The sequence below is a fragment of the Camelus bactrianus genome, chromosome 4, assembly GCF_048773025.1.
Source record: "Camelus bactrianus isolate YW-2024 breed Bactrian camel chromosome 4, ASM4877302v1, whole genome shotgun sequence".
Taxonomy (NCBI): Eukaryota; Metazoa; Chordata; class Mammalia; order Artiodactyla; family Camelidae; genus Camelus; species Camelus bactrianus.
Window position 1 is genome coordinate 1,419,002 of NC_133542.1, and position 11,636 is coordinate 1,430,637.

The 11,636-nt window shown below is 49.2% G+C and overlaps 1 protein-coding gene and 1 long non-coding RNA gene across 8 annotated transcripts; one reads left to right on the top strand and one right to left on the bottom strand.

The window, feature by feature from the left end:
* Positions 1 to 573: 573 nt before the first annotated feature.
* Positions 574 to 3,317, bottom strand: LOC141577349 (uncharacterized). Its single transcript, XR_012506221.1, has 3 exons — positions 3,102 to 3,317; positions 1,297 to 1,675; positions 574 to 679 (listed from the first exon to the last, which is right to left on the bottom strand). It is a non-coding gene; the product is annotated as an uncharacterized LOC141577349 (long non-coding RNA).
* A 232-nt stretch (positions 3,318 to 3,549) lies between these two features.
* On the top strand, positions 3,550 to 11,146 carry LOC141577419 (GDP-fucose protein O-fucosyltransferase 2-like). Of its 7 annotated transcripts, XM_074361460.1 has the most exons (6): positions 3,556 to 3,678; positions 4,007 to 4,068; positions 5,068 to 5,300; positions 7,434 to 7,600; positions 8,428 to 8,557; positions 9,466 to 11,146. In XM_074361460.1, exons 1-4 carry the CDS (start codon positions 3,589 to 3,591, stop codon positions 7,439 to 7,441), a joined length of 393 nt encoding a protein of 130 aa, XP_074217561.1. In that variant the 5' UTR covers positions 3,556 to 3,588; the 3' UTR covers positions 7,442 to 7,600; positions 8,428 to 8,557; positions 9,466 to 11,146. The 7 variants fall into 7 exon arrangements, 5 of the variants coding, with proteins under 5 accessions (XP_074217561.1, XP_074217560.1, XP_074217557.1 ...); XM_074361459.1 differs by having other exon boundaries at positions 7,434 to 8,557; XM_074361456.1 differs by lacking the exon at positions 7,434 to 7,600.
* The last annotated feature ends 490 nt before the right edge of the window (positions 11,147 to 11,636 follow it).

An 11,636-nucleotide genomic window follows, 5' to 3' on the forward strand; every position in this document is an offset into this window, starting at 1 on the left:
AGTAAATATTTGGAAAAAAGAGGAGACGTTGGCAAAAGACCAGCCAGTGGATCGAAAGCAGAGCGATGGGCTGGAGGCCAAGTGAAGCAGGAACTCGGGGGAGGAGAAATGGAAGAGCTGGGTCAAATGCTGCCAAAGGGCCACGCATGATGAAGACTAAAAACTGACCACTATATTTAGCAACGTGGGGTCACTGATGGCCTTGACAGAGCAGTTTCCATAGAGCGAGGGATCAGGGAAAAAGCCAGAGTGGGTGCAAAAGGGAATGGCTCAAGAGAATATGCAGACAGTGAGTTTAAATGACTCATTAAAGATTTGCTGCAAAGACATGGGGTGGCAATTGGTGGGGGCCAATTAGAGTCAAGGAGTGCTGTTTGTTTCTTTTAAGAGGATGGACTTTTATATACTGATAGGAGCCAACTAGCAGGAGAACAAAATAGATGAGGTAGTGACAGAGAGGATGGATGTGGGAGTGACAGCCCGGAGAAGATTGTATGGATGGGACCCCTGGTGACTTTTGGATGATCTGGCTTTCGATGTCACCTGTAATAAGAGGTGGGGCAGCGAGAGAGAGGTCACAGACATCAGAAGGCGAGCGGATGTGCTGGGAGTTGCTGGTGAAAGTTCTCTTCTGTTGGCTTCAGTTTGCTTGGTCAAAGTAGAAAAGTAAACTTACCAGCTGAGGGACGAGAAGGAAGAGTTACTGGAGTCATGAGCAGAAGATACAAAAGAGACTTCAGGGACAATGGGACAGTAAAAAGAGCAGAGGGAGACGGGGGGAGTGTGCTCCCAGAAAGTTACGTTTTATCTTTGAGGTCCCCAAGTGTTGGATGTGTGATTGCCCTTCCTGCTGTCTACGAAATAAAAATTGAGTATGGTTCAGGGAAAATGCTATTTCATTCTAAGAGGCTGCCTGTTTCTCAGGAACGGTCATCTTAAACTGCAAACACTACAAAAATGTTGAAAAGAAGAACTTGTGTACCCAATGACCCACTATTTTCTATAAATTTGGTTGCTATTTAGTTCCCCTATCAATACCACAGAACTGATACTGCCTAGGATGGAGATACATCGATGCTTAAATGGAAATGAAATCTGTATCTTTTTCCTAAACTCCATGGCTTCCTTAACATCCCATTCCCCTTGGAATTTAGGGGTGTCCGGTATAAGAAATAAGAAACAGTTTGAGAAAATCCCGGCTCAGAATTACGCAGCACAACCTCAGCTCAGAAGTATACAGCCATAAAAATGTTTAGAAGCAAAACTCCATAACTACTCTTAAAGAATTTTGCAAACCTGGGCCTGCCCAGATGTTTCCAAACTGGAAAGGTACTCCAATCAGTTGACCGGTACGGGAACCAGAGGCTGGTCAGCCTTTTCTGTAAAAGCCAGAGAGTAAATATTTTCAGTTTTGCAGATCATTTTGTTGTAACCATGCAGGTCTGCAATAAGAAAGCGAAGAGCACTGGGAGACACGAAACAAATGGGCATGCCCACACCCTCCCTTCCACTCAGGGCAGCTTCTCTGTGGTGGGGAGCTTTGCCACAATGACTTGTTTCTTTGTTTCCATTGGTTTATTTGTTTCCACCTTACTGCTCAAACTCAGAACTTCAAGTGAGCCTGGTCCTTCAGCATCCATGCAGAAAGAAGGATGAGCAGGGGTGGGGATCCCACCTGACAGAGAAGAGAGATGGCTTGTCACCATGACATGAGACAATCACACCTTCCGGGGTGAAAGGGAACAAAGATAAGGGAGGGGCACAGCAGTGGGACCCCTGGGTCACCTGCCAGGCTTGCTCTCCCTCCACGGCCACCCTGGGGGCCTGGGTGGTGTTGGAACTCAGCTACAGTGATTAGGCTGAGGGGACTCAGGATAAAGGACCCTCCGTCTCCACACCGGGTTCTAAACGCAGCCTCTCTAAGTCTACCCTCTGAATTTCTGGAACTCAGCTGGAAGAATACATGATCAGGCCAGACCCAGAGCCCAAGCCAAACACGACAAGGGTCACGTGGGCTTGTAACCCGGTGCTCAGCGGTCGGGGTCTCCTTGCAAATCTGCAGAAATCCCTGTTCTGCCTCATTCCTGGGAGAAACCCCACATCTCTTCCTGCTCTGTCTGTTCTTCTCTTGAGGCTATTGTCCTGGAGGGATGCAGAGTCCTTGAACCTGGCCCTCCAAACGTACATAAGCAGCCTGTTCAATAAAACAAATTATGCACTTTTTCACATTTGCCAGTTTTTTGATTCCAGAAAGGCTGCGGGGCTCTTTCTCACTGTATCCTGTGCCCCCACCACTTGGTGGCCCTCTCCTCATGGAAACACGATTTCCCACAACTGCACCCTGCCTCCCAGCTTGTCAGAGGGGAGTGACCCACAAAGACACAGGTGTTTGTGAGGATCCTGTTCCCCAGCAGAAAGCCTACTCCTGGAGCCACGGACAGGGATCTGGCTTCCTGAGCCGCTCAGCTCTAATTGAAAGCCTAAACTGGGGACCCCGAACATTGCTGACTGACTTTCTGAGTCACCTGGGATGGAAGGGCCTGATTTTTCTTTCCAAGAATGGATGTAGCGCAGCCTCCATTTTCAGGGCTGACATTCATGACGTATCTAGTTCCCCCAAATGCACCCCAGGAAGGAAAGGCCCTTCCATCCCACTGGTTAGAAACCCAGCCCAGGGGAGTTCCGAAGCACTGCATTGCTGTCAGGTCCAGCATCCCTGCAGAGTGGCCCCTGCCCCTGAATGAGCCCCTTCCCTGGGCCTTCCCTGCCTCGACATGACCACACCCCAGGTGGTGCTGGGGAAGGCAGGGAGTGCAGTGAGGGGAGGGGGGAAGCAGAGCCCCTTGCTCTGGAGTGAGGAGACCACAGAGAAAGGCACACACCACCCCGACCCTATACCCCAAACTCTTAGCCCCGCCAACACAGGGGCCGCTCTGTGCCCTCTCACCGTGGCTCTCCTGTGAGACTGCACCCAACCCGACATCTGGCACCCAAGCCCTACCTCCCCTCTTATGACAGATCCCGTCTTCTTGGAAACTGCCTAGCAGCGCGTATTCAAGGCCGGCAGCGGGCCTGGCGGTTCTGCACTTCAGGTGCCCTACCTGGCCAGCCGTGCGTGCCTGGGCTCAGTCCTCTATCTTGCCCACCGGTAGCCTGGGTCCACGTCCGGTGCAAGCGGAGGCCACGGAGCCCAGGCTGATCCCCACACACGGACAGGTGAGGGTGCCCCCGCCCCGCTGCCCCGCTGCCCCGCCCACTGGTGGCAGCAACGCCCCAGCCTCCGGCCGGCGCCACCTGCAGGTCAGGACTTCCGCGCGGCCCTGCCCTCCCCGACCCCGCCCAGCTGTCCCATAAGCCTCCGCCCAAACCCATCCTAGCTGCGCCCTGGCTCCCATTGGCTCCGCAAGTTCTGCCCTCGCACAACTAGACTCGGGAGGACGCACGACGCAAGCGCTAGGGGAGGGCCCCGCGGAGTTGCCATGGTTACAGGCGCCACGCTCTGCGCGGGCCGGCGTGCGCTTCTGGGGCGGGTAGCGGGCTCCGGAAATGTGCAGCTGCCCGGGACCATGGCGGTGCTTGCTGCTGGGGATGGCGGCTTGCTCGGCCGGGCGACTAGTTCTGGCCTGGTCAGTCGGCGGCCGACATCCTGTCTGGGGCGGCGTCCCACAGACGGTAAACGTACGTCCGCGCCGTCGGCGGGGCCGGCGGACATGAACCGGGGTGGGATCGGGGTTGGGGCGGTGGCCGGGGAGGGCTGTGATGCCGGGGAGCGTGTTGGGGCGGGGCGGGGCAGGGCTTGGGCACAGCCTCAAGCTTTCCTCCCCCTCAGGCCCTGGGGCTGGGGCCGCGAGTCTGGGTCGCCCTTGGTGGCCGCGGCCTCCCAGAACCCCCCGGGAAGGGCAGGCGGAGGACCCATCTTAGATGAAGCGGGGCCTTACCCGGGTTTTGAAGAGCCCCAGAATCAGATGTTGGAATGGGGTGGCTTATCAGTCTTGTTTATCTGCAGGGAAATTTCAGTTCCATCCAGATGTTGGTTCCTTCAGTCAACCTCAGGAATAAGACACAAGGGTCAGTGCCGATAAGCAGTTATCTAAGGCTTGACTCAAAATAAACTATGCGGGGTGTAGGGATGGTAGATGGGACCCTCCCTCTTGAAGTTAGCAGTCTTCTGGGATTAGAGGCCCCAGTTGAGGATTACATCCTCATCTGCAGTAATGGAGTTTGTGAGAAACACACAGAGAAGGGAGGGGTGTGGTGGCGGTAACTCATTACAGAATCCAGGACCCTTGCCTGGCTCTTGTGTAGAAGAGTCTCGCCTTGGATAGGGCAACAGTTATCAAAGTGTATCCAAGGCCCCTGAGGTGCAAGACCATTTTCATAGAAACGCCGGGATGTCACCTGCCTTTTGCACACTCTTGCTCTCCCGAGTTCCTGCGGGGTTTTCCAGGGAAAACCTGGCCTGCGATATCACAAAACAGGGAATGCAGAGGCAGATAGGAGAATTCAGCTCTCACCAGTCCAAAAGAGATTTGCAGAAATTAAAATCACTGCTATTCTTCTCACTAATGATTTTTCTTTTGAAAAATAGAATTATATTTTGTTTAAGAGTATTAATGGTAACATACAGTAGATTGTTAATATTTTTAAGTGAATTCATACACTTTTTCTAACTTCTTGTTTAACTTCTAACACAGGAAATATTGATAGATTAAACTCACATAAATAGCAGCCTTTTGGAGTTCTCAGTAATTGTTAAGAGTGTATAGGGTTCTGTAGAACAAGAAGTTTGAGAGCCCCTGGAGAACGGGTGCTCAGATGCTAGTCGGGTGCTTAGTGGTGTTAGACGGATGCCAAGATGTCTTCCGCAACTGCTCCCGGACTTGAAGTAATTGGCCACATGGAGATGGGTGGGCAGTGCCTCCACTTTACAAACCAGAAGCTGCTGAATGTGTCTGGAGTCTAGGCCATGGGCTGTGCAGGGATTCCCGTTGTATCTGTTCTATCTAAGCCTGGATTCCTGTGCAGAGGCCTGGCCCTGAAGACCCGCTCTCCTTTGCTCCCTGCCAGGTACCTTCTGTGTGACTTCAACCCTCCAGAGGGCTTCAACCTCCGTAGGAACGTCTGCATCCACATTGCCTTCCTCCTGAAGACCCTGCTGAAGATGGAAGAGCCGGTACTGGTGCAATTCCCTTGGGGCCACCTCTACCACTGGCAGAGCCCCGATCCCTGGTCCGACTCCTTTGACCTCCCAAGTCTCAACAGAAACATCCCTGACATTGAGTACGAGCAGTTCATTGCAGGTGAGGTGGTGGTCATTTAACTGGGGCCAGGTGGTCTTTGTTCTGGTTCCAATCTGAACATCGGGCCATCTTACTTTGGGCTTGTCGGTCTGCTTAGGGGCCCTGCTCATGTTTCCCACACTGCAGGTGAATTTGGTTTTTCCATAGTTTTTTCGGGAAGTCAATTTGAAGTGTATGAGCTCTATGTCCCCTCCCCTCTGAAAACCCTGGCCTCCTGGTGAGATGGAGCGGTGACAAGGAGGCCACTGCCACAGAGGCCCTTGTCCCAGAAAGAGTCGCTCGCTGTGCAGTCAGGGCTGTTCTTACCTGTAGGAAAACACGATGTGTGTGTAACATGGGCCACGTGCTGGAGAAGATATGTAACTGCCCATCCAGTATAATTTGGTCCTGCTCAAGCTACCCATTTTAAATTTTGTAAGAGGGAAGGGTTCAAGATTTTCTTTGAATAAAGGTATTTAGAGCTTATCAATTTTTTTTAAATTGAAATGTGATTGATTTACAATGTTTTGTTAGTTTCAGTTATACAGCTGTTTTGTTAGTTTCAGGTATGCAGCATAGTGATTCAGTTGTACATATACATAGTCTATTCTTTTTCAGGTTCTTTTCCATTATAGGTTGCAAGATACTGAATATTCTTCCCTGTGTTCTACAGTGAATCCTTGTCGTTTGTCTGTTTTACATATAGTAATTTGTATCTGTTAATCCCAAACACCTAAGTTTGTTTTATAAGTCTGTGAGTCTGTTTTTTGTTTTATAGATAAGTCCATTTGTATCATGTTTTTAAAAATTCCACATATAAATGATATCATATGATACTTGTCTTTGTCTAACTTATTTCACTTAGTGAGATAATCTCCATTTCCATCCATGTTGCTGTAAATGGCCTTATTTCCTTCTTTGTTATGACTGAGTAATATTCTGTTATATCTAAATACCACATCTTTATCCAGTCATCTGTCAGTGAATGTTTAGGTTGCTTCTATGTCTTGGCCATTGTAAACAGTGCTCCTGTGAAAATTGGGGTGCAGGTATCTTTTGGAATGAAGGTTCCCTCTGGATATATGCCCAGGAGTGGGATTGCTGGATTAGGTGATAAGTCTTTTTTTTTTTTTTTTTTTTGTCTTTTGAGGAATCTCCATACTGTTTTCCACAGTGGCTGCACCAAACTACATTCCCACCCACAATGTAGGAGGGTTTCCTTTTCTCCACAGCCTCTCCGGCATTTATGGTTTGTGGACTTTTGAATGATGGCCATTCTGACTGGTGTGAGATGATAACATTGTAGTTTTGAGTTGCATTTCTCTGATAATTGAACGATATTAAGCATTTTTTATATGCCTATTGGCCATCTGTGTGTCTTCATTGGAGAATTGCTTGTTTAGTTGTTCTGCCCATTTTTGGATTTGGTTGTTTATTTTTTTCTTATTAAGTTGTATGAACTATTTATATAGTCTAGAAATTAAGCCATGGTCAGTCTCATCTTTTGCAAATATTTTCTCCCATTCCATAGGTTGTATTTTAGTTTTACTTATGGTTTCTATTGCTGTGCAAAAGTTTATAAGTTTAATTAGGTCTCATTTATTTATTTTGGCTTTTATTTCTGTTGCTTGGGTTGCTTAGATTGCCCTACGAAAACATTGCTGAGATGTATGTCAAATAATGTTTTGCCTATGTTTTCTTGTGAGAAGTTTATAGTGTCGTGTCTAATATTTAAGTCTTTAAGCCATCTTGAGTTTGTTTCTTTTTGTTTTTTTTGCGACTCTATTGTATGCTTTTGATTTGTGCTTACCTTATTCTTCAAATATATCAGCCCATTACTATATCTATTTCCTTTAGACTGATAATCACGTAGGCTCCAACACATCCTAAGAATAACGAAGAAAAAAAAGAAAGAAAAAAATCTACATATTCTTGCTCCCCTCTCCCATTCCCAACTTTTTTTATTTTGATGTCCTTTTTCATTTTTACATCTTTATGTTTATTCTCTTGCAACTCGTTATTGCATTTCCAACTATGGTTTTCCTGTTTCTATAGCATCCTGCTTCCTTTCTGTTTAGAATGGAACCTTTTAATGTCTCTGTTAGGTTCAATATTGCTGAGTTATCTCACCTCCCCCTCCCCCCTTCCCCCCAGGCCTCTGAATCCTCAGTCCAGGGAAGCTAAACCATTGTAGCCTTCATCGGTTCTGGGAAAGCAATCTTCAGAGTGGGAAAAGACATTGAAAAATAATATTCTGTGAGTTGCATTCTACCCTTGCCCAGAGATGAGAAACATCTGAAGGTGGAGGAAAACAGTTGGAGGTGGGGAACACAAAGTCTTTTCTCTTTTTGCTACTGAAGAAATGATTGCTTTTGTAATTAGTGATGATGCCCTTTAAATTGGTGAGATCGAGATTCCACAGCTTCAGCGCCTGTGAATAACCAGCTGGGAGAAAGCCCTCTAGGGCCCCTGCAGTGGGAAAGGCAGCCCCTCTGAGCACCTGTTGTTCTGTATTCTTCCTGCCTCCACACGGGTTCCCTAGGCACCGTGCAGGACGATGCAGTTACCCAAGGTGGAGGACGGGGAGACCCCTGCTGTGTGGCGAGCCACAGAAGCCCACACTTGAAGGACAAAATGTAGAGTAGTGGGGCGGTCATAGGAACAGGGGATGGTTGAGACCCAGGATGGTGTCCTGGAGTCCAGCAGCCAAGGCTGGTGGGGCAGATGGGGCCCTGGGGCATGGGCAGTCCTTGAGGGATCTGAAGCAAAGATAGGAACCAAGAGACTGGATTCGTGTGGGGGTACGGCACCCCTTGGAGGCTGTGGGGCAGCTCAGTGGGCCCAGGGGGAGCGGGCACTTCCCCAAAGCTGGGTTGACAGGTCACAACCAACTCACTGGGGACCGAGAGGCACTGAGTCATTTTTAACTTTTTGTCCCTCTTCCTGGAAAAGAAACTGCTGCCTGTTAAATAGCCTGTGTCGTTAGTGAGAATTAAAGACATGAAGCAAGATTGCCTCAAAAGTCATCCATTGTGTAGTTGTTAATAAGGGTCAAATGAAAACTTGAATAGATGAAATGAAGCATTCATCAGAGGATTTGAAACTCCTTTAAAATAAAAATTCTTGCTGCCTTTGTTCTTCATTTCAGGGTTCACTTGGTGATAATAATCATAACCAAAGCAACAGCAAACCCTTACAGTACTCTGTCCTGCTGTTCCAGGAACGCTGTCTTCATGACAACCCAATGAGTTGGCACCACTATGAGTTCCACTTTAAAGGTAAGGACATTCATTAATCACACGGCTAATAAATGGCAGAGCTGGGACTTGAACCCGAGCTCTCTGGCCCCAGAGCCCCCTCTCAGCCCCTTCACTGCAGCTCATCACTTGGCATGCCCGACACAGGCCAGCATTTACGAGCAGCGTGACCTTGGCCAAGGCTGCTTCACTGCTTGGTCTCTGATTCCTCATCTGTAGAATGGGGGTGTGGGCAGTGAACTCTGTGAGCTCAGTGGTCACTTCCTCCAGCTCTGCAATTCTACTGCTTTGAGTTAGTATAGTAAGTATCCGAGCCCCTACATGGCCCACACATGGGCTGGCGCTTTGCTAGGCCCTGGGTTACGGAGCAAAGTAAGATCCGCCTGCTCCTCCGAGGAGCCTGTGTCCCTCCACGGCAAACAGCTGCGAGGCCCAGGCTCCCTGGCTGGCGGTCGGGGGCTGGGCAGGAAAGTCTGATAAGAGAAGATGGAGGCAGAGCCCCTCCGGGAACAGTGGTGGCCACACAGCTCTCAGGAGCGAGAGCCTCTGTCCAGGCTGCTGAGAGGGGGATCCTCATGAGGCCAGTAGTCCCCCCAACCTAAGCCCTCAGGACAAAGATCCAGCCATCCCTGCAGTGTCACCATAGAGCCAGTCCATCCTCATCACTGTGCCTCTGTGCTCCTTTGTCCTCGGGCCTCTCTTCCCCCTACACCCAGAAGACTCTTCTCCCTCTCTTCTCTGAGTGCCCCCTCACTTCACCCGTGGTCCCTGCTTCCTGGGCCACCATCACTGGAGTTGACGCTTTGCACCTTCACAAACCCCGTTTGATCAGGAGCCTGGGTTGGCCTCCTTGTGCTCACTTTCCACCTTCAGATGATTGCTCCTCCCCTCGTGGGAGCACATGGAAAACCCAGATCCTTTCCTAGCAGTGCCTGCCACCCTGGCCTCCCTGCTCATCTGCCTCAGTCAGGAGCACCTGGACCACCAGCTCTGTATTGCCTCGCCTCCTACCATCAAGACGTCAAAGTTCATTCTCCTTCCACCACCCAGTATGGTCATTGTAGGGTCTTCTTCTCCGTCAGCCTGAGCCAGCCACCCCCCATTCACCCTACCCCCGGGCTCATACCCGGGCGTGTCTCCACCCCAGGTCCAGCCTCTCTCCTTTAAGTGCCCACCTCTAGCCGTCCAGCTTCTTCTCCACCAGCCTCCCTGGCCCTCCTTCACCCTCACTGGGGCATCATGCGCTGACTCCTCTGCTTTCCTGCCTGTCCACGTTCCTCTTACTTCCACTTCCCCACCTTCCAGCTCTGCATCCACAGTCAGCACTCTCTTTATGACAGACAAAACCCCCTTGAGCCTTGACCTTTTCAGTTCCTCACCAGGCCGACTTCCATCTCGGTTCACCCAGCTCTACTTGTTCTGAGCCTGCAGGCAGCAGGCTCTCCCAGCACAGATTTCCAAGACTACAAATCAATGCCCACCATGTTGCCGCTGCCAGGCAATCCTCCAGGATTTCTATAGTGAGCACATTTCCCCACTTATCACTCAGTTATGTCAACATTCTCTGCTCTCTGCACACCTCTAACCTTCCCTCTTTCTCTTCCCTGACTCCCAGCAGATGGTCATGCCTCCTGCTTCAGAGAGAATGACATGTCACTGGAAAGGAACTCGCTCACCTACAGCAAATCTGCTCACCTCACCTTTTATCTGTCCCTTTCCCACCTGGACTCTAGCTGTAGTTGTTCTTAATTCAGTGAGTTTAGTTGACATATATACACACAGTTAAAAGCATAGCACACTATCGGCTACCTTCTAGGGGTTACTTTTTCAATTTAACATGGAGTGTGTGATTCATCCACTTCATTGCATGTACCTGCAGTTCATTTGTTTTAACTGATCTTAAATGTTGTGTGTGTGAAAGTAACACAAGGCAAGGGTAAGCCAGGATTCAGGATGCTGGTTACTTCCTGTGAGAAGAGGCCAAGAGCAGGATAGGTAAAGAGGACACAGTATGTCACTGTCAATATTCCTGTTATGATGCTGGGTGATAGGTTCATAACTGTGTCTTATAATATTAATTTTAATACATAAATACTTCTGACAGGCAAATAAGATGAGAATGTGTCATGAACCAAGACATACAATGGGTAATATTACATCATTATTGATATGTAATCTTGTTATATTATATATTAATCATTATCTTACATTATTTGTTATGGGTTATATATTATATAGATGCATGAATAATATATTATGTATATAAACACCTACATATGTATTATATACTATCTGCTAATAAATAAACAGAAGATAATATGCTAGTATATCTTCTATTATGTATTATTTAATAAATAATAACATACTCTATCCTGTTATATGACATGGAACATAATCTTTAATAAAATAAGAAATCTGTCAATATATATTGGTAATTAATAAAATTAAAAAAAAACAGCGCGCAGCTTTTAACGCCGACACCGCTCCAGCTGTCACTGTGATTTCTCTTCCCTTTCATGGCCGAGGTCCTCACAGTGCTATCCGTTCCCCCTTTCATCTCCTTATCCTGAACCTTCCTCCTCCTCCCATCCCATGCTGCCTTCTGCCCCGTGGCCCCTCTAGTCTCCAGCGGCTTCTGGGGCACTGATCTGCGGGCACGGTCTCAGGCCCCAGCTCACCTGCCTGTCCGCCGCCTCTGCCACCGCTGGTGGGGGCGGGGCGGGGGTCAGAGTGCACCCCTTGTCCTGGAAGAGAACACAGCCCAGACTGTGACCAGCAGCAGGTGTGGCCGGGAACTGCAGGACTTGGGGGAGAGCCAGACTGTCTGCATCCAGACCTGGGGCACTTGGAGTGTGAAGAAGCCCCGTCCTCACTGCCCCTGAAGTGAGGAAAACACCCTCAGGTGAGTTAAAGTGCTTATGACCTAGGTCTGTTGGCTGGAAAGGACAAACGGGCCCCTAAGGGGAGGGTAGTTGACGTTCCAGGCCCCACCAAAGCCCTAAGGGCTGGCGGGGAACCAGGCTGGACGCTCCACTGGACCCAGTGCCCCCTCGGGGGTGGGGCCTTCGGGAACAAGCAGAAAGCCCTCTGTCTCTGGGGG